The sequence below is a fragment of the Capra hircus genome, chromosome 1 (assembly GCF_001704415.2).
Source record: "Capra hircus breed San Clemente chromosome 1, ASM170441v1, whole genome shotgun sequence".
NCBI classification, from domain to species: domain Eukaryota; kingdom Metazoa; phylum Chordata; class Mammalia; order Artiodactyla; family Bovidae; genus Capra; species Capra hircus.
Window position 1 is genome coordinate 145,825,739 of NC_030808.1, and position 22,744 is coordinate 145,848,482.

At 49.8% G+C, this 22,744-nt stretch overlaps 1 protein-coding gene across 1 annotated transcript; it reads right to left on the bottom strand.

Annotated features, from left to right (window-relative positions):
- On the bottom strand, positions 1,077-21,830 carry SPATC1L (spermatogenesis and centriole associated 1-like). The gene is made up of 4 exons (XM_005675671.3): positions 19,251-21,830; positions 11,681-12,031; positions 2,136-2,287; positions 1,077-1,622 (listed from the first exon to the last, which is right to left on the bottom strand). The coding sequence occupies exons 1-4, from the start codon at positions 19,888-19,890 to the stop codon at positions 1,296-1,298; spliced, it is 1,470 nt and encodes a 489-aa protein (XP_005675728.2). The 5' UTR covers positions 19,891-21,830; the 3' UTR covers positions 1,077-1,295.

Here is a 22,744-nt window from a genome sequence, read left to right on the forward strand (position 1 = left end):
CCAGGGTCTTTACAGAGGTGACGAGGTTAAAATGGTGGGTCCTAATCCTGTAGGACTGGTGTCCTTATGAGAAGGAGATGAGACCAGAGACGCACGGGGAGGATGACACGTGAGGACACCGGGCAGGAGACACCAGGAGACAGCTGTCTGCATGCCGAGGAGGCAGGCCGCGGAGGAACCAGCCCTGTGGCACCCCCATCTCAGGGTTCACCTCCAGAATTGTGAGATGATAAATGTCTACTGTTCAAGCCGCCTCGTCGGTGGTGTTCGTTACAGCACCCAAGCTGTCTGAGGCAGGGTCTGAGGAGCCGGGGCATCTGGGACATGCCAGGCTGTGGGGAACAAGGGACAGGCATCCTGGCACCTTCATCCTCCTACCTACGGCAGAGGAGGAGCCAGGGAGGGGCCGGTCGCAGGGCCCCAGAGGGCCACCTGCCCTCTCTAGGCCTCAGGAGAGATGGGGGGTGGTGTGAAAGTTGCGGGGCAGAGGGCTGTGTCTCCTATGGAAATGGGTCTGGCCCAGGGCTTGGCCACAGCTGGAAATGCAAGAGGCACAGAGGGGACCCAGTGTGATGTCAAGACCAGTTCTGGGGGCAGTTTTGAAACATTGAAAATGCTGGTAGGTGCTAAAAATATCTCCTGATGAGGGGACCCTGGAAAGCTCCATTATTTACAGGGAAAGCGATCTCATCAGTCAGTGCCCCGATGCTGATTTCTGTGACCACCCCGCAGCCAAAGGGACCAGGGCTCCCGAGTCCAGAACTCGGCAGGAAGAGCCCAGCCCACACCGGCTCCCCTCCAGGGGCTCCGGCTGCCGGGAATCCTCTCGCAGGTAAACTGCCAACCCTGGACCGGCCTCACTGACAGGGACGCCCACCCGGCTGCACGCGGGCACCTGCTTTAAAGTTCCGCTGCTGTCTTGCTGTCCCTGGCATTGAACAAGGGCCTGTGTCTTCACGTTGCCGCGGACTCTGCAGCTGCTCTGTCCACGGCTGAACCCTGGCCCCAGGCCCTGCCCTCCAGGGAGACCCCCACGGGAACCCGCCGCCGGCCCTCAAAGAGCAGCGGTAAAGGAGGAACAGCAAACAGACGACTTTAATAGACTAGGGCTCACCGCGCAGGTGTGGGCGGTGGGGCGGGCGCCAGGGTGCGCGCCGGCCAGGGGGCGGGACAGCGCGGGCAGCGGCCCACCCGGCCCTGGCGCCCTCGGCGCGCCGGCCGGGGAGCGGACGAGGAGGAGCGTGGCGCCCGAGGTTGCAACACGCTTTTATTGCAGGGAGGCGCGGGGCGCGGGTTCACCAGGCGAAGAGCGGGCGGCTGTCCTCCTTGGAGAGCTCGCACAAGCAGTTGAGTAGCAGCAGCGAGTCGCCCAGAAACTTGGGGGGCACGACGTCGATGACCAGCTTCCGCAGGGCGGCCGGGCTGCTGTGCAGCGGGTTGGCACGCAGGTCCGGCCGCTGCTTCAGAATGCCGTAGGTGTTGATAAGGAACTCGCTGAACACAGGATGCACGTCGCGGTTGTAGCCCAGCCTCTCCAGGCGCGCCGTCAGCGTCAGGTAGCGGTGTGTCAGCTCCCGCAGCTTCTTCTCGTCCACCGAGCCGTCCAGGGACTTGATGGACGTCTGCGGGCACAGGCGCGAGTAGGCGGCAGGGCCAGGGACCCGCGGGGACGGGGAGGCCAGGCGCAGGCCTGGGGCGAGATCCCGGTGCCCTCCCAGCATGGCTGTGTCGATGGGGACACTGAGGCCCAGAGGCAGGCCCCTACTAGGGGGCCAGTTTCCCTCCAGCGCAGAGGGACTGACAGAAGAGCAGGCAGCTCCACCTCTGGAGCCCGGAAAAGGTGCCTTGCCAGTCGGGCAGAGCGTCACAGGGCTCCCCGCCCTGAGCCACTCCTGAGGCTGTCCCAGACTACGAAAGACAGGGAAAGGGACTCGTGGGGCAGCTCATCTATTCCCCACTCAGACACCACTCAGCCTTGCCCAGGCCTGCAGCTGTGGGCACTACAGCGGACTGGGGGCCAGGGGACCTTGAGGCAGGGGTCAGGGTGGGGGGCAAGGATGGGACCTTGGGCTGGAAGGGTCCTAGGGCAGGTGGGGGACCCTGCCAGGGGAAGGCCTCCAGCCAGGGAGGCATACCTGTTTGATCTTCTCAGGGATGTTGGACACAGTGAAGCCGTAGAGCCGGGTCACCCCTGGAAAGACATAGGCCAGGATGCGCCGGTCCAGCTGGAAGGCAATCTCCCCAACAATGCGACCATCCTTCTCGGTGCCAGTGAAGCTCTGGATCTCTGGGGGGCAGGGTTGGGCGGGGCTGGTGAGATGGGCAGCCAGTATCTGGGAGGGTAGGAGGGTCAAGGGGTTCAGAGGGTCCAGGGCTGCCCACATTCCTCCTGCCTGTGCTCCAGGGTCCATTTCAGGGAGAGGGCTGACCCAGATGTTGCCACTGTGGGTCTGAGGTGAAGCCTGGGGACCCCAGCAAGGCCTTCCTGCAGGGCCCAGTGGTGACCAGAGGGGGCACCCTTCTTCCTGTTCTCCATTGCTCCCTGGCAGCCCCGATCCCAGGCCCTGCCTCAGTTCCCTGAGGTGGACGTTTCACAGCCCAGGGTTGGCTTCTGGTCCCCTTGTCACCAGCACCAGCTCAGCACCTGGTCTGGGGTAACGTCCCTCGGAGCTCTCAGCCCCATGACCAGGTGAACTCAGAATGGGCTAGGCATGTCCCCACCTGAAGGTAAGGTCCTGGTTAACTCAAGAACACATATGTAGCCCGTGTGGGTCCAGCCTGCATAGCTACGTGAAACAGTGAGACGCTCTGCCTCAGCAGCCTGTGTGTATTGCAGGCTGGTCTAATGCTTATTTCATAATAAGACTTGAGGGTTGCTGGGTTCACGGGAGATTCTAATTATTTCCCCCAATATCACCCCAGCACATCAACCACCCTACCCTCCAAAATTGCTTCCAAATTGCCCCTCCCCACGGCAGCCTCTGATGGCAGCACATCTTCCACCCGATGCCATGATCCCACCACTGCCCTTCGAAAGTACTGTGCTGTTTGAAGATCACGCTGATGGCCATTACCACCAAGTGCACCTGACTTTGAGGGAGCATGGAGTGAGGAAGGGCCCGCCTCACGGTGCCTGGCGTGCCCCACTGACCAGGATGCACTCTGTGGGGAGAGCGGGCACTTGCACAGGCCCCCATGTGTCCCGAACTCTGCTCCTCCCCACAGGAGACACTTAATAACAGGCCCATTTCTAAAGCTTTTTCTAAAGCCCTGCAACTTTCTAACCCGACAGTGATCCAAACCCCTCCCAAGAGTGTTGGATGGTGAAGCCCCGCAGGGTCCGTCCAGCAGGCAGGTAGTGCACAGACGGGCTGGGTGCTCTGCCATGGCGAGCTGGCCCCAGGTCCTGTTACCCACAGACACCTGTGCCTACCAAGGGCTCAGGACCGCCACCACATACAGAGGTTGGGAGTCACTGGGCCACTCCAAGACCTCCGCAAGGGCTTCTCTGCAGCTGTGCATGCTGGAATGCAGGACCAACCCTGCCTGTGACTGTGGGCAGCTGCTCTCCCTCCTTCAGCCCCATCCTGGGACTGCCCACTTAGCCACCCATCCCAGAATCCTGGCTAGTCACTCTGAGCAGGAACAGGACGGCAGTCAACACATGCTTATCAAGGCCAGGCGTGGGTAGCTCCTCCTCCTCTGTGGGCACTGGGATAGGTGAGGGGGCCCGTGTCCTCCTGCTCCCTCGGCCGTGCCAGTGGACGTGCTGAGCAGGGAAAATGAGGTTGAACTTAGCACGGTCCAGGTCTGTCACAGCTGAGACTCTGTGGCCAAATCCAAGGTCATAAGGTTTATGTCTATGTTTTCTTCTAACAGTTTTATGGTTTTAGCTCTTTTAGGTCTTTTAAAAAATCTTTGATGCATTTTGAGTTAATTTTCATAGGTGATATGAAGTCCAGCTTCAGCTGTTTTCATGTGGAGATCCACTTTCCTGGCACTATCTGTTGAAAAGACTCTTCTCTCTCCATTGAATTGTCTTGGGATCCTTGCCAGACATCAGACTTATAAATACATGGGTTTATCTCTGACTCTTGATTCTATTTCATGGACTTGTATGCCTGTCCTTACACCAGTACCAGGCTGCTGATTACTGTACCTTTACAGTAAATTTTGAAATTGGGAAGCATGAGTCCTCCAATTTTAATCTCCTTTTTCAAGACTGTTTTGCTTATTCTGAGTCCCATGCATCTCCATACAAATTTTAGGATACATACAATTTCTGCTAAGAAGTCAGGTGAAACTTTGATAGGGATTCCATTGAAATTTATAGATTGATTTGGGGAGGTTTTCCATCTTGATAATATTAGGTCCTTCAAGCCATGACCGGAAGACTTTTTACATTTACTGAGGTCTTCTTTCATTTCTTTCAATGTTTTGTAGTTTTCAGTGTTGTTTAGTCATGTCCAACTTTTTGTGACTCCATAGACCATAGCCCGCCAGGCTCCTCTGTCCATGGGATTTCCCAGGCGAGAATACTGGAGTCGATTGCCATTTCCTTCTCCAGGGAATCTTCCCGACCCAGGGATCAAACCCATGTCTTTTACACTGGCAGGCGGGTTCTTTACCACCGAACCACCTGGGAAGCCCTGGTTTTCAGTGCACTCCTGCCAAAATCACTTGGCGACACTGCAGAAGCGACCCAGGAATTCCAGCTGAGGACCAGATACACCACACAGAAGCATGGTAGGGCAAACAGGCCCATGGAGGAGCAGGAAACAGTCTCCCCTTCCGTATTAATACAGTTATCTCATCAGGAGCCGGCCCCTCTCCCTGCCTCCCCTCCTCTAAAGGATAAATTAGGTGGAAGGAGCGAGCAACCTCTAGATCTGAGAGGATCTAGAAAGCATTTCTAGTCCAACCTGGGCCCTTCAAGATCTGACCAAAAAGCTATTCCTCATAGAAAAAAGTCAGTAAGATTGATAAACCCCTCGCCAGATTAATTACAGAAAAAGAGGAAGAAAAAATTACTGCTATCAGAAATAAGAGATGGTATCACCATAGATTTTACAGATAGAAGTAGAACCTATCTGTGTGTATGTCTGTGTCTGTGTCTCTGTGTGTTTATTAAAAGGAATTGGCTCACGCAATTATGAATATTGACATAATTCTGTGATGGTGAGTCAGCAAGCTGGAGGCTCAGAAGAGCTGATGATGTAGTCCCAGGCTGAGTTCAAGGTCTGAGAAACAAGGGAACCCATGGTGTGGCTCCATTGTAAAGGACTCGAGGCTTGAGACCCAAGAAAAGCTGAGATTCCAATTGTAATCCAACGGCAGTCAGGCAGGAGGAATTTTCTCTTACTTGGGAGAGAGTCAGCCTTTTTATCCTACTCAGGCCGACAACTGATTGTATGAGGCCTACCCGCATTCAGGAGGCCAGTCTGCTTTATTCAGTCTATTGAGTTAAATATTAAACTCATCTAAAAACATTCTCATAGACATACCCTGAATAATGTTTGACCAAATATCTGGGCACCTAATGGCCCAGTCAAGTTGACCATCATGGGATAAATATACAAAATCAATTGTATTACTATATATTAGAAACAACTAATCAGAAACTCATATTGATAAAAAGTACTATTCATTATAGCATCAAAAACATGAAATACTAAAGGGTAAATTCAACAAAAATGTGCAAGACCTGCACATAGAAGCTATAAAATATTACTGATATGTATTTTTAAAGAGCTAAAAAGATGGAGAGATGTACAGGCATACCTTGGACATATTGCTGGTTTCAGTTCCAGACCACCACAATAAAGCAAATACCACATGAAAGCAAGTCAAGTAATTAAAAAAAAGAGGATAACCGAAAAAAAAAGAGAAAAAGACAGCAAGTCACGTGAATTGTTGTTTCTTAGTGCACATAAAAGTTAGGTTTACACTGCAGTGTGGTCTATAATGTGCAAAGCATTATGTCCAAAAAAAGGTACATACCTTAATTTTTAAATACTTTATTGCTAAAAATTGTTAACCATCCTCTAAGCCTTCAGTGAGACATAACCTTTTTGCTGGTGGAGGGTCCTGCCTCAATATTGACAGATTCTGACTGATCAGGCAGTGGTTGCTGAAAGTTGGGGTTGGTGTGGCAATTTCTTTAAAAAGGTAACCATGATGTTTGCCATATTGACTGACTCTTCCTTTCAGGAATAATTTCTCTGTAGCATGAAATGCTATTTCAGAGCATTTTACCCATGATAGAACTTCTTTCAAAATTAAAGTTAGCCCCTGTCAAACCCTGCCACTGCTTTCTCAGCTAAGTTTGCGTACTGTTCTAAATCTCTGTCGTCATTTCAGCATCTTCCCCAGGAGTAGATTCCACCTCAAGAAACCACTTTCTTAGCTCACCCATAGGAAGCAGCTCCTCCTGTGTGAAGCCTTTACCTGCAGCGGCAGCAGCTAGCTCACATCTCAGGCTTCTCTTCTAATTACAGTTCTCTCGCTGTTCCCACCACATCTGTAGCCACGCCCCCAGTGCAGTCTTGAATCCCTCCAAGTCATCCATGAGGGCTGGAATCAACTTCTTCCAGACTCCTGTTAATGTCCATATTCTGACCTCTTCCTGTGAATCATGAATGTCCTTAGTGGCATCTAGAATGGTGAATCCTTTCCATAAAGTTCCAGCTCAGAGGAACCACTACCTATGGCAGCTATGGCCTTATGAAGTATATGCTGTGCTGTGCTGTGGTCAGTGGCTCAGTCGTGTCCAACTCTTTGTGACCCCATGGACTGTAGCCTGCCAGGCTCCTCTGTCCATGGAATTCTCCAGGCAAGAATACTGGAGTGGGTCGCCATGCCCCCTTCCAGGGCATCTTCCCAACCCAGGGATTGAACCCAGGTATCCCACATTGCAGGCAGATTCTTTACCGTTTGAGCCACCAGGGAAGCCCCTATGAAGTATATTTCTTCAGTAATAAAACTTGAAAGTCAAATGTACTCCTTGATACATGGGCAGAATGGATGTGCCTTAGCAGCATGTAAACAACTTTAATCTCCATGTCCATCTGCATCAGAGACCTTGGGTGACGAGGTGCATCATCGATGAGCAGGAATATTTTGAAAGGTATCTTTTTCCTGAGCAGGACATCTCAATAGTGGGCTTAAAGTATTCAGTGAACCATTCTGCAAATAGATATGCTGTCATCCAGGCTTTGTTGTCCATTTACAGAACACACGCAGAGTAGATGTAGCATAATTCTTTTAGATTTATGCTATGACTTACTGACTATGTGGATCACAATAAACTGTGGAAAATTCTGAGAGAGATGGGACTACCAGACCACCTGACCTGCCTCCTGAGAAACCTGTATGCAGGTTAGAAAGCAACAGTTAGAACTGGACATGGAACAACAGACTGGTTCCAAATAGGAAAAGGAGTACATCAAGGCTGTATATTGTCACCCTGCTTATTTAACTTATATGCAGAGTCCATCATGAGAAATGCTGGGCTGGAAGAAGCACAAGCTGGAATCAAGATTGGCGGGAGAAATATCAATAACCTCAGATATGCAGATGACACCACCCTTATGGCAGAAACTGAAGAGGAACTAAAAAGCTTCCTGATGAAAGAGAAAGAGGAGAGTGAAAAAGTTGGCTTAAAGCTCAACATTCAGAAAACGAAGATCATGGCATCTGGTCCCATCACTTCATGGGAAATAGATGGGGAAACAGTGGAAACAGTGTCAGACTTTATTTTTCTTGGCTCCGAAATCACTGCAGATGGTGATTGCAGCCATGAAATTAAAAGATGCTTACTCCTTGGAAGGAAAGTTATAACCAACCTAGATAGTATATTCAAAAGCAGAGACATTACTTTGCCAACAAAGGTCCGTCTAGTCAAGGCTATGGTTTTTCAGTAGTCATGTATGGATGTGAGAGCTGGACTGTGAAGTAAGCTGAGTGCTGAAGAATGGATGCTTTTGAACTGTGGTGTTGGAGAAGACTCTTGAGAGTCCCTTGGACTGCAAGGAGATCCAATCAGTCCATTCTGAAGATCAGTTCTGGGTGTTCATTGGAAGGACTGATGCTGAAGCTGAAACTCCAATACTTTGGCCACCTCATGCGAAGAGTTGACTCATTGGAAAAGACTCTGATGCTGGAAGGGGTTGGGGGCAGGAGGAGAAGGGGACGACAGAGGATGAGATGGCTGGATGGCATCACCGACTCGATGGACATGAGTTTGAGTGAACTCCAGGAGTTGGTGATGGACAGGGAGGCCAGGCGTGCTGTGATTCATGGGGTCGCAAAGAGTTGGACACGACTGAGCGACTGAACTGAACTGAATTCTTTTAGATGATAAATGAGTACTGGGTTCAACTTCAAGTCACCAGCTGCATTAGCCCCTAAAAAGAGAATCAGTCTGTCCTTTGACGCTTTGAAGCCAGGCACTTACTTCTACTCTCTGGCTATAAAGTTCTAGATAGAATCTTCTTCCAACAGAAGGCTGTTTCATCTACATTGAAAATCTGTCCTTTAGTGTAGCCACCTTAATGAATTATCTGAGCTGGATCTTCTGGACAACTTGCTGCAGCTTTTACACCAGCCCTTGATGCTTCACTTTGCATTTTGATGTTATAAAATGGCTTCTCTCCTTAAACCTCATGAACCAACCTCTGCTGGCTTCAAACTTCTCTTCTGCAGTTTCTGCAACTCTCTCAGCCTTCACAGAGCTGAAGAGGGTTGGGGTCTTGCTCTGGAGGAGGCTTTGCCTTAAGGGAATGGCATGGCTGGTTTGATCTTCTACCCAGACCACTGAAACTTTCTTTATATCTGCAATAAAGCTGTTGTGCTTCCTTATCATTTGTGTGCTCACTGTAGCACTTTTCATTTCCTTCAAGAACTTTCCTTCGCATTCGCAGCTTGACTGTTTGGCACAAGAGGCCCAGCTTTCAACCCACTTTGGCTTTCGGCATGCCTTCCTCACTGAGCTTAATCATTTCTATGTTTTGATTTAAAGTGAGAGATGTGCAATTCTTCCTTTCACTTGAACACTTAGAGGCCACTGAAGGGTTATTAACTTACCTAATTTCAATACTGTTGTGTTTCAGAGACAAGGGAGGCCCCAGCAGAGGGAGAGGGGTGGAGGGGGGCTGGTCAGTGGAATAGTCAGAACACCCATAACGCTTACGCATTAAGTTTTCTGTCTTGCATGGGTGTAGTCCTTGGTGTCCCAAAGCAATTACGATAGTAACATGAAGGACCACTGAACAAAGATCACCACAACATAGATGATCATTTTGTAGTCAACGAAGCAGATGTTTTTCTGGAATTCCCTTGCTTTTTCTATGATCCAACAGATGTTGGCAAATTGATCTCTGGTTTCTCTGCCTTTTATAAATCCAGCTTGTACCTCTAGAAGTTCATAGTTCACATACTGCTGAAGCCTAGCTTAAGGGATTTTGAACATAGCAAATAGAAGGGGAAAAATTGAAAGCAGTGACAGATTTTTTTTTTCCTTGGGCTCCAAAATCACTGCAGATGGTGACTGCAGCCATAAAATGAAAAAAAGCTTGCTCTTTGGAAGAAAAGCTATGACAAACCTAGACAGCATATTAAAAAGCAGAGACATCACTTTGTCAACAAAGGTCCATATGATCGAAGTTATGGTCTTTCCAGTATTCGTGTATGGATGTGACAATTGGACCATAAAGAAGGCTAAAAGCTAAAGAATTGATGCTTTTGAACTGTGGGGTTGGAGAAGACTCTTGAGAGCCCTTTGGATGGCAAGGAGATCAAACCAGTCAATCCTAAAGGAAATCAACCCTGAGTATTCACTGGAAGGACTGATGTTGATGCTGAAGCTCCAAATCTCTGGTAATCTGATGCACAGAGCTGACTCATTAGACAAGACCCTGATGCTAGGAAAGACTGAAGGCAAAAGGAAAAGGGGGCAGCATGAGGTGGTTAGATAGCATCACCAACACAATGGACAAGAATTTGAGCAAACTCCTGGAGATATTTCCCCCAGCAATCTTGATTCCAGTTTGTGATTTATCCTGCCCAGCATTTCGCATGATGTACTCTGCATGTAGAAACAGACATGGAACAATGGACTGGTTCCAAATTGGTAAAGGAGTATGTTAAGGCTGTATATTGTCACCCTGCTTATTTAACTTCTATGCAGAGTACATCATGAGAAATGCCGGGCTGGATGAAGCACAAGCTGGAATCAAGATGGCCAGGAGAAATATCAATAACCTCAGATATGCAGATGACACTACCCTTATGGCAGAAAGCAAAGAGGAACTGAAGAGCCTCTTGATGAAAGTGAAAGAGGAGAGTGAAAAACCTGGCTTAAAACTCAATATTCCAAAAACAAACATCACGGCATTCGGTCCCATCACTTCATGGCAAGTAGATGGGAAACAATGGAAACAGTGAGAGACTTTGTTTTCTTGGGCTCCAAAATCACTGCAGATGGTGACTGCAGCCATGGAATTAAAAGACGCTTGCTCCTTGGAAGAAAAGCTATGACTAACCTAGACAGCATATTAAAAAGCAGAGATATTACTTTGCTGACAAAGGTCTGGCTAGTCAAAGCTATGGTTTTTCCAGTAGTCATGTATGGATGTGAGACCTGGACCATAAAGAAAGGTGAGCATTGAAAAATTAATGCTTTTGAACTGTGGTGTTGGAGAAGATTCTTGAGCGTCCGTTGGACTGCAAAGAGATCCAACCATTCAATCCTAAAGGAAATCAGTCCTGAATATTCACTGGAAGGACTGATGCTGAAGCTCCACTTGTTAAGAAAGAACGTGGCCACTTGATGAGAAGAACTGACTGGTTGGAAAAGACCCTGATGCTGGGAAAGACTGAAGGCAGGAGGAGAAGGGGACAACAGAGGATGAGATGGTTGGATTACAGACTCAATTGACATGAGTTTGAGCAAGCTCCAGGAGTTGGTGACGGACAGGGAAGCCTGGCATGCTGCAGTCCATGGGATCCCAAAGAGTCAGACATGACTGAGCAACTGAGCTGAACTGAACTGAGCTCTGCATGTAAGTTAAATAAGCAGGGTGACAACATACAGCCTGGATATAGTCCTTTCCCAATTTTGAACCAGTCAGTTGTTCCACGTCCAGTTCTAACTGTTGCTTCCTGTCCTACATTCAGGTTTCTCAGGAGACAGGTAAGGTGGTCTGGTATTCCCATGTCCACAGTTTACTTTCCAGAATTTTCCACAGTTTATTGTGATCCACATAGTCAAAGGCTTTAGTGTAGTCAATGAAGCAGAATCACAGCCTTGTCATGGCAAAGAGGCCTGTATAACTCAATGAAGCTATGAGCCATGCCTTGTAGGGCCACCCAAGATGGGTGGGTCATAGTGAAAAGTTCTGACAGAATGTAGTCCACTGGAGGAGGGAAGGATACCCCCTCCCCCTTCATGGATCATATCTGCAAAACATGTACCAAAAAAGTCTGGTATCCAGAATACACAACTCAATCATAAGAAGATAAGCTACTCACTTATTTAAATGGTCAAAAGATGTGTACAGACAGGGCCCCAGATTCCAGGAGCATTGGCACACTCTCCTTCTCCAGCTGCTGGCTGGATGCAGAAGCTGGGCCCTCCCCAGCAGCCAACCCCCCACTCCTGCCTGCTCCTCACCCTCCTCACCATTCAGGTAGTAGCTCCTCCTGGTTCGGTCCCCGGAGGGCAGGCTGCTCTCTGAGAAGCACACCTTTTTGGGCCGGCCCACTTCCCGGGTCTCCAGCAGGGTCTTCTCCACCAGTGGGTCCTGCAAGGGGCTCAGAAGTGGGGACAGCTTTCGGTCGGAGCCTCGGGAGACACGCAGTTCTGGGGAGCTGAGAAAAGCCTTGAAGGGCACCTGGGAGGACGTCACGCAGCCCGGGGAGGCGTCGTCCTCACTGGAGAGAGGGGCATGTGAGCACAGCAGGTCTTCCAGGGAGGACCCCTGCAGCTGGGAGGGTGCATCAGGGCCACTGGTGAACCTTCCAAAGTCTGGAACTGGGGCAGGGAGGGAGGAACAAGCTGTGAGGCGGAGGCTCCTGGAGCACCCGCATCTTGCAGAGACCCTGCCCCCAGCTCTGACATCCGCCCCCACTTCCCCTCTGGAGGAGGTGATGGATCCCAGGACACCAGCAGCCCCGGGTTCAGAGGCACAGCACACGTATGGCCTCCAACACTCCCACTGTGTGTCCACACACTGTGACAGTGACCTACATGTGTGTCTTAAATTTTATATAAATGGTATCGTCCAGCACCTTTTATTATGAAACTTCTTTTTTTGAGATTTATCCATGATGAGTGTGTCATTGGGTAGCTCTATGGTTCACTGAACCATTTCCTGGCACACGTGCATACATGGGCACATATCTGCACATACATGCACACACACACATGGATTTTTTTCATCTACCCCCCACCCTGCTGCACATGGGACTGTTTCCAGGATTCCTTGTAAAAGCAGAGCGGTGGTCAGCGTCCCTCATGTGTGTCCCCTGCCAGACACACGGTCCAGGAACTGTCATGAAGTCACAGCAGTGAGGCAGCAAGGGCCCCCGGTGCTTGTTCTTCCTCTGGCTCAGTCCCAGGAGCCTGGGCCCCTTTGTTCAGGACTCCCATATTCCCAGGGGAGGTAGGCCATCCCAGCCATGGGCAGGGGCCGGGAAAACTCTACTCATGGGCTTGGGGAAGAGCCATATCTGTGACCTAATTTTAAAGGGATTGTTGTGCGGTCAGGTGTGTTTGCACTTCACTTTTAGTTTCTATTTAGTGAACTGAAATTCCCTTCTGTTATTCCCAAGGCTTAACAAAGTTGTGTGAAACATAAAACAATTTTTTAAATCCTCAGTCAAAACTTCCCTGGGTGGCTCAGAGGTTAAAGCGTCTGCCTGCAATGTGGAAGACCTGGGTTCGATTCCTGGGTCGGGAAGATCTCCTGGAGAAGGAAGTGGCAACCCACTCCAGTATTCTTGCCTGGAGAATCCCATGGACGGAGGAGCCTGGTAGGCTGCAGTCCATGGGGTCGCAAAGAGTCGGACACGACTGAGTGACTTCACATACACATACATACATACATAGTCAAAACTTTCAAACCACATAAAACTATAAATGAGTCAGAGTCAATAGAAAACCCCATCTCCTCAAAATTAAAAGCATTCTCAGGACTTCCCCAGTGGCCCAGTGGTTAAGAACTCACCTTGCAATGCAAGCGTTGTGGGTTCAGTCCCTAGTCAGTGAACTAAGCTCCCACATACTGCAGAACAACTCGGTCCACTCCACAACTAGAAAGCCCAAGTGCCACAACTAAGACCAAAAAATATACACATATTAGAAAAAAAAGTATCTTCAGTAATAATCAGATCAAGGAGAAAATAAAAATAGAAAAAATGATTATTGAGAAAATGAAAACCAGAACACTAGGTATATTGACATCAATACATTTAAAACTGTATCTAAAGTGAAATTAGCAACTTAAATCCTTTGATTACTTCTAAAACATCATCAAAAAATTAAACATTCATAAAGGGATGAACTCTTGAAGAAAGCAAAAGTCAGAGAATAATAAAAATAGCAGCAGAAATAAACTTGAAACATTCTACAGAAAGTCCAATAAGATAGTGAAACTGTGGAAAGCTACTTTAGAGAAACAGAAAACAAAAGAATAAAATTGAAAATGAGAAAAGCCAGATAAGAATGACCAGGAAGACAATGTTTAAATCATAAAAGATTATATCCAATTGAATATTACTTGAAAACTTTAATAAAGGAGAGATCACTTGGGAAGCTATTTTCAATGACTCAATAAGAAGTAGAAAACCTGCACAGATGAATAAGCAAAAAAGAAAAACCTAGAAGTTATAGAATTATGGGCAAAGAGCTGAAGGCCTGGGTGGTTGGTGGATGAGTTCTTTCAAGTCCCCAAACAATTCACAACCCCTGCATCACATGAATGAGGCTGGAACACTGAAAAAATTAAACGATGCTTGATTATCAAGCTTATAAACTGTCACAACTCTGATATCAAATCCCTGAAAAGACAACTCACAGAAAGAAAACTGCAGCCCAGATTCACATAGGAATCAGAGAAAACAGAGTCCAGAGATCCTGAGCAAAGCCCCAGCCAAACAGATCCCACAGCAAACAACTCAGGCCCAGAACCAGGAGTCTCTCAACGACACAGTGGAACAAGACCCCACAGGCCAGTGGGGGTGCAGCCGAGGGCACTTCGGCCAGTACAGAAGTGAGGTCATAAAATCTTAATAAAATGAGCCCTTCTTCAATTTTGTTGTCATTGTTGTTCTTTAAAAATAAGGACTAGAAGGCTTTTCCCCAGCACCCAGCCTACACCCCCCACCCCCAATACCTGGACAGACAGGGCTGTCCACTGCCGACCACCCTCCAGAAGGATGAGCGGGGAGGCTGTCAAGGCCAAAAGTCCTGGGATTCCTGAGGAAGAAAGACAGAAACGAGCATATGAGCTGCTGTTGTTGTTCAGTTGCTAAGACGTGTCCAACTCTTTGTAACCCCATGGGCTGTAGCCCACCAGGCTCCTCTGTCTGTGAGAATTCTGCAGGCAAGAATATTGGAGTGGGTTGCCATTCCCTTCTCCAGGGGATCATCCTGAACCAGGGATTGAGCCCTGTCTCTTGCTTGGCAGGTGGATTCTTTACCACTGAGCCATCAGGGAAGACCATCTGAGCCGCCAACCCCATTTAAAAGTCTGTAAACAGCAGCTACAGAACTGAGAAAACAGGGGAGAAAGAACTGGAAAACTCAGCAGAACAAAATAGCTCAGGGAGGGACTGGATAGTGAATTCCCTGGTGGTCTAGTGGTTCGGGCTCCACGCTCTCACTGCCCAGGGCCTGGGTTTAACCCCTGGTCGGAGAACTAAGAACCAGCATGCCTGGTGGCCAAAAGTAAAAATAAAAATATAAAGTAAGCAAAATATGATAAGGGGCCTGGATATAGGCTAAATATTTACAAATCAACAGATTTCCAAAACACAGTAACACAGATAACTGAAAACACAGTGGAAAAAGAAATCCCATCCATGATTGCAATAAGTAACATAAAGTGCCCCAGGAATAAACCAATTAATGTGAAAGATTTATGCGAGAAATGGCTAAAGAGACTTGAAGAAACAAAGTCAGAGCAGCTTAACAGAGGTGCAGGGGACGATCTCACTCTCTGGGCAAATGTAAGAAAAAGAGACGTGAAAATAATTACCCTGCCTTCCGAGCCAGTGATTCTACCTTTAGGGAAACATACCCTAAGGCAATAACTCTGAATAGAAAATGCTTTTGCTGTGGTATTTACTTCAGGGTGGGCTTCCCTGGTGGCTCAGACGTTAAAGCATCTGCCTGCAATGTGGGAGACCTGGGTTCGATCCCTGGGTTGGGAAGATCCCCTGGAGAAGGAAATGGCAACCCACTCCAGTATTCTTGCCTGGTGAATCCCATGGACGGAGGAGCCTGGTGGGCTAGAGTCCACGGGGTAGCAGAGGCGGACACAACTGAGCGACTTCACTTCACTTCACTTACTTTAGAGCTGGAGAAGGAAATGACAACCCACTCCATTATTCTTGCCTGGAGAATTCCATGGACAGAGGAGCCTTACGGGTTATGGTCCATGGGGTTACAAGAGTCAGAAGCTACTGAGCAACTAACACTTACTTCAGGGTAAGAGAAAAGAACTGTCATTTCAAACATAAGGAGAGTTCATTAAATTCTGGTTCATCTGATTCTGGACTATTACACAGCTATTTAGAATGTATTTATGACAATACAGAAGCAGCTGTCTCGTGATGGTAAAGGGAAGAGGCAGAGAGAACACTCAGAAACTACTTAACATCACTGGACACTCCATGCAGGACAAGGCGTCCAGGCAACCGTGGAGGCTCTGAGACGCCAGGGGCTCAGGCACGAGGGTGATCTGGAGGAAACTGGCCCGGGAGGGGAGGGCCTGGGATGGCCAAGGCCCCCACCCCACCCTGTCCCTCAGAACATGTGCACCATATGCAAAGCGGCCCCCTCCCATGGGTGACACCAGCTGTGGGAAAGGTGCAGCAGGAGAGGCCACAGCCCTTTGGAGAGGGTCCCAGTGTCCATGTCAACACTTGAGCTGCACGTGGCCTTTGACCCAAGGATTCCTGGACAGCCCCCGTGAGCAGGGGTACCTGTGAAGCCCCCATGGCTGCTGGGAGATGGAGGAAGCACTCCTGTCATGGGGACCAGACTTAAGGGCTGGTGGTGAACCCACAGGGAACAGTGAGCAAGCCCTCCAGGAGATGGCCGATGGTCAAGGACGGAAGATGGACGGCTGGGGAGTCAGTGTAGAATGGCTCCACCCTGTCCACATAAACTGAGGATCCTGGGATACACATGCAAACAGCCACCAAAACTGCCACCAAAACTTCAGAGAGAAGCCAGAGTCGACATGGACAGCGGATGTTGCTGGGAGTGGGGCTAGGAGCCTGCAGTAGTCACGCTCACCCCAAGTGATCTTGCTTAGTGAGAACAACAGTTTTTTAAAGCACATCCTGTGCAACTTCCCTGGTGGCTTGGTGGTAAAGAATCCAAGTGCCAATGCAGGGACACGAGTTCCATCCCTGGTCCAGAGAGATGCCACATGCTGCGGAGCAACTAAGCCCGTGCCACAACTACTTGAAGCCTGCGCTCCAGAGCCCAAGAGTCGCTGAGCCCCTGCACCCTGGAGCCTGTGCCACACAACAGAGGCCACTGCAGTGAGAGGCCTGCAGCCAAAATTAATAAATAAATAAACCACACCCAGTTTCTAAAGCAAACACTGAGCCGCTGCTGTGCGCAGTTCCCGTCCGTCTGAAACCTCGAGCTCTGCTGGGGAACTCCTGCCGGTTCTCCAACTCCAGCCCCAAGGCCAACGTTACGCCCTGGAGACGGAGGTGGCTCTGAAGACAGCGGGGGCCCATCAGCCCACACCCTGCAAAAGGGTCTCCAAAGCCTTTCTTTGGAAGGCTCGAGGCCTCAGGCGGGCCAGGGGCTGGGGCTCCTCCTAAGACTCTCATCCAGGAGGATCTGGGCTTACCCATTGGGTGGGGTGCTGGCCATGCCCCAGAGATGGCCTGATTTGTGCCCTGATGGGGAACAGCGCAGCCTGATCAAGGACCTGCACCTCACCCAAAGCCCACATTCCAGCCTGGCCAGTCTGCCGATCACACAGACAGCTTTGTGCCCTGAGGGTTCAGTTCAGTAGCTCAGTCGTGTTCAACTCCTTGTGACCCCATGGACTGTAGCACACCAGGCCTCCCTGTCCATCATCAGCTCCCAGAGTTTACTCAAACTCTTGTCCATCAAGTCAGTGATGCCATCCAACTATCTCATCCTCTGCCATCCCTTTCTCCTCCTGCCTTCGATCTTTCCCAGCATCAGGGTCTTTTCCAATAAGTCAGCTCTTCGTGTCAGGTGGCCAAAGTGTTGGAGTTTCAGCTTCAACATCAGTCCTTCCAGTGAATATTCAGGACTGATCTCCTTTAGGATGGACTGGTTGGATCTCCTTGCAGTCCAAGGGACTCTCAAGAGTCTTTTCCAACACCACAGTTCAAAAGCATCAGTTCTTCAGCACTCAGCTTTCTTTATAGTCCAACTCACATCCATACATGACTACTGGAAAAACCGTAGCTTTGACTAGATGGACCTTTGTTGGCAAAGCGATGTCTCTGCTTTATAATATGCTGTCTAGGTTGGTCATAACTTTTCTTTCAAGGAGCAAGCATCTTTTAATTTCGTGGCTACAGTCACCATCTGCAGTGATTTTGGAGCCCTCAAAAATAAAGTCTGTCACTGTTTCCACTGTTTCCCCATCTATTTGCCATGAAGTGATGGGACCGATGCCACGATCTTAGCTTTCTGAATGTTGAGTTTTAAGCCAACTTTTTGACTCTCCTCTTTCACTTTCATCAAGAGGCTCTTTAGTGCTTCTTCACTTTCTGCCATAAGGGTGGTGTCATCTGCAAATCTGAGGTTATTGATATTTCTCCCAGCAATCTTGATTCCAGCTTGTGCTTCAGCAAAGCTCAATTCTTAGGACAAAGGACAACAGAGCAGGCCGAGGTACATGACTGTTGGCAATGGTCACAGCGCAGACAAAGCCTTGGGGACAAGTGCCTCAGGCAGCCACTGCCAGGCAGGCATTCCTCGTAGGCTGAGGAGGTGGCATGGACCCTCTGCAGGGTGTCATGTCAAGGACACAGCACCGAGAGACAGGCCCTCCTCTACCCATGGTCACCTAGGGACACTGTGTGTCTTGGCCACAAGCTGAGGGCTCCTCCAGCTGCTCCCTCCTGTACCCGCCATCCCCCACCATGAGGACCCTGCTTGTCTCAGCTCCCTCCTCAAGGCCCACCTTGAGGCTGAAGGCATAGAGATGCCATGAGGGACCCTCGCACCCCAGGACATGCTCGCTCACAGGGTCTGCTTGCTCAGGGTAGGAGGTGACCACGCCCAACATTCAGGAGGTGACCACATCCAGAGCGGGTCCCAGAGCAGCCGAGCATCCCCCTGGGAACCAGCAGCAGCTCTGAAAGAAGCTTCAACAGAGAAAAACAACTCACTCCAGGTGAACAACTTATCCTGAGAAGACAGCTGGTCTGCATGTGCGGGCATTGCCAGGGTGGGCACAGACATTGCCAGGGCGAGGGCTGGGGTACGGACTCCACCTGCCTTGCTGCGCAGTGAGTGATCATCACCTCCAGGAACACGGAGCTCATCTGGTCACGGGGCCACATGGTCCACATCCCAGCCACTCAGACTAAGGTCACGGCACCAACCATGCCCTAAGTCACACTTCCCACATACAAAAACTTTCAAGCAGAGCCAGCTACCTTCATAGAAAGTGTCTTGGCCTCTGAAGGGGCTCCCACGGGGTGAGCTGGGTGACTGCGCCACGCTTACTTCCTGTCTGTGACCCACAGGTCTCTTTCCTAGGCAGGGTCCTTCCCTCTCTGGGCACAGCCATCAGCCAGTACGGTGGGCACAGCTGCCCTGGCCGAGGGCTGAGCACACCCGGCTGGCCAGCCTCCAAGAGAGCAGAGTCACACATGGCCTGGCTCTGCTGTCCCCTGGGCTGGCCTCAGCGGACCTGCTTTAAGCCTCTGTGGCAGCACCTCAGCGGCCACCATGGACGGAGCCCCACTAGCCCAAGCGGGTCACCCACCTGCCCACCCACCTCCCAGAGCCGGCTCACCTGTGCTCCCCGGGGAGCAGGCCTCGGGGTAGGCGGGCGCCTTGGGGAAGAGGAAGTCACGGCCCCCGCGCCCACAGCTCTCCTGGCAGCTCTCGCTCAGCAGTCGCTTCAGCATCTGGTTCTCCTTCATGAGACGCACCTGCTTCTTGAGGTCAGCGTTCTCGCTCATGAGCCTGTTCATCAGCTCGCTGCCCTCAGCCATGGCCAGTCCTCTATCACGTGTGGGCCCGCGGCCCCATGGAGATGGAAAATCAGAGCCCGTGGGCGCTCCAGAAACGCCAAGAGCCCCGAGTTCCACCGGCCTTCCGCAGCCTTGTGATGTCGCCCTTAAAGCGGCAGCGTCTCGGCCATGGTGAGCAGAAGGGCGGGGACAGGAGGTGGGGCTGGGGCACCTCACGGGGTGGACTCCCCAGCAAGGGAATAGCACAGGCCGAGGCCGAGGCCGGAATGTTCCGGGAAGAGCCAGAAATCTGGGCTGCAGGAGTATCTGCAGGCCTGGGGGAGGGGAGCTCTGCCTACATTGAGTGACTCGAGGACCCCTTTCCCTGCCCCACCCCAACTGCAGGCCACCTGCAGGGTCCTGGAGGCATGCAGGCCGGCCCGGAGCTGGGGCTGTCTGACCTGCAGATGTGGATGACATACCCCCAGGATGCACGCCTGAGGAAGAGGAGGCTGTGGGCACAAGGGAGACAGGCCGGGGAGTGCCCCTCTACGGCCCCCACAGCCCATGGAGCTCTGGCAGGCTCTCGAGGGCTGCCAGTTGGAGGCCACCTGCTGACTGCACTCCCCTGGTCCTCAGGGTCCTGGCAGCACGTCTGCATCCCCACACTAAATGCCAGCACTGAGCATCTGGGACACTGACCGGTATGGCACCTGAGGACCCCCAGCCAGGGCACAGGGCTGTCTGGACAACCCCACGCAGAGTCCTGCCCAGGTTCCAGTCCTCAAGCAGTGTGACCTCCGTGAGCCCCGCCCCCAGCTATATACCTGGGAGGCACACCAAGTCAGCAGTTTCCTGGCCCCATGGGCAGCAGAGAGGCCTGCTCCTCCTGAGGATGAGCCCCAACAGGAGCATTGAGTCCTCTCTCCCCTCCTGCTGATGTCTAGGGCCCCCCTGGCAGCGAGGGCTGGGGTGGGGTGGGAGGAGCCCCCAGCAGAACACAGCTTTGACTCCTCCCAGACTAATAACTTAGTGCAAGGTCACTGTAGGAAGACAGAGCCCTGGGTGGGGCTTGCGGAAAAGTGATACTAAATCCCAACTGTCCCTCTCACATCCTGAGACACAGCAGATGGCACAGTGGAAACACGGACGGCGCCCATTGAGGAAGGCTGGAGGCAGTGCCCTACCAGGCTCGAGAATCAGGCAGGGGGGCATGAGTAGCTCCACTCTGCTGGCCCCTCCCCTCACATTTAAAATGCCATTTTCTTTCCCACCCCAAGAAAACCTTCTCAGCCATGGACCTGGGAACATCCTGCCAGTTTCCTGGTCATAATGCAGTTCCCTTCTAACACATCACATTCAGCTTGCTAATACTTTAAGTATTTTCTATATTCATGGAGGAAATTGATCTGTATCTCCTTTTTTTTGTCCTGTTTACTATCAAGGTCGTATTGATCTTATACTATGAGTTGCAAAGGGTTCCCTCCTCTCTTTGCTGTGTGCTGTGTTAGATTGCTATTTCTCTCCTAAATGTTTGATAAATTCACCAGCAAGGTCATGATAGCCTAGAGTTTTCTTCCAGGAAAGTTTCTGATGTAATTTTTTAAAGTACCAATAAAGTCACTTAACGTTTCCACTTCATCTCATTCCCATCTAGACAACAGTTGTGGCTTCTGAGGAATTTGTCCACATCATCTACACTGTGGAATACAGGCATCACACAGTTCATATTTCCTTGCTACCCTCTCTGAAGCCTCACACCTCTGAGCACAAATAGGCACAGCCAAGGCAGAAAAGCCAAATGTAAAAGTGCAGCAACAGTGCCAATGGGTTTTGCAGGAGCACCTACAGGAAGCAGAGTGGTGGGACCGACATGCGCCAGGGAGAAGGGTGCAGGCTTACTTCCGCAGGATCTGTACTGATGTACCATTTGTAGTCTCAATACAAGTTCTTAACTTGGTCAGACTAGAGGCCTGTTAACTTTTCTCAAAGCATCACCTTCTGGTTTCATTGATCTTCTTGTATGTTTTCTGCAGCATCTGACATCTACTCTTCTGTCAAGTATTCCCTTCCTTCTACTTATTTGGTTTTAAGATTCTTAAGATGGAAACCTAATTTTCAGCACTAAACATGTAAGCCTGTAAATATGTCTCTAAATGCTGCATTAGTGACAACCCACAAATTTTGATGTTATGTTTTTTTGTTCAGTTTGAAATATTTTCTAATTACCCTCGTGCTTTTAATTATAGATGATTTATTTTTTATGTCTTTATTTTTGGCTGTGCTGGGTCTTTGATACTACACAAGAGCTCTCTAGTTGGGGGCTGCTCTGTTCATTGCAGTGTGTGAGCTTCTCACTGAGGTGGCTTCTCTTGATGTGGCGCACCAGCTCTAGGTGCACAGGCTTCAGAAGCTGTGGCACTCAAGCTTAGTTGCCCAGTGGCATGTGGGATCTTCCCAGACCAGGGATCGAACCCATGTCCCCTGCATTGCAAGATAGATTCTTAACCACTGAACCACTAGGAAAGCTTGACTATAGATGATTTAGAAGTATATTGTTTCATTTCCATTTATTTGGGATTTTCTAAGACTTTTTATTACTGATTTCTAACTTAACTCCATAGCAGTCACAGTACACTCTGCAGTTTCAATCCTTTTGAATTTCTTGACACTTGTCTCCTGACACAGCACATGGCCTATCTTAGTGAATAAGCACTGGAAAGAATGCTATGTTAAATAAATGCAGTTACTCAAGCTGGTTGGAGGTTTCGTCTACAGTTGCTGAGACAAGTACTGCAATCTCCCACTTTTATCGTGTATTTGTCTAATTGTCTCTGTAGTCCCACCAGCTTTTGCTTCATGTACTTTGAAGCTCTATTATTAGGTGCACATAAGATTGCTAAGCCTTCTTGTTGAATTGACATTTTTATCATTTGTAAATGTCTCTATTTCTGATACTATTCCTTTTCCTGAAATCTACTGATACCAATATAGCACTTTTTCTTATTTGTATTTTCATTACACATTTTTTCTAAGCTTTCACCTTTATCCTGCATCTTTATATTAAAAATTTCTTATGGAGTCTCCCCTGGTGGCTCAGTGGTTAAGAATCCACCTTGCAACGCAGTGGACACGGGATCAATCCCGGTTAGGGAACCAAGATCTTACCTGCCACAGAGCAACTAAGCCCACACACTACAAACTAGAGAGCCCATGTGCTGCAACTATTGAGCCTGCCAGCAGCAACAAAGATCCCGCATGCCACAACTAAGACCCGATGAAGCCAAATGAATACATTTCACACACAAAAAAGAAATTTCTAATGGACAACATA

What these genes read in the sequence shown, in the direction of transcription:
- SPATC1L (XM_005675671.3), bottom strand. Translation starts at nt 19,890, where the DNA reads ATGTCATCCACATCTGCAGGTCAGACAGCCCCAGCTCCGGGCCGGCCT. An exon ending in CTGCTCCCCGGGGAGCACAG is followed by an intron (nt 12,032 to 19,250) that starts GTGAGCCGGCTC and finishes TCCCTGCCCCAG; the next exon opens with TTCCAGACTTTGGAAGGTTC. An exon ending in TCCCTGAGAAGATCAAACAG is followed by an intron (nt 1,623 to 2,135) that starts GTATGCCTCCCT and finishes CTGTGCCCGCAG; the next exon opens with ACGTCCATCAAGTCCCTGGA.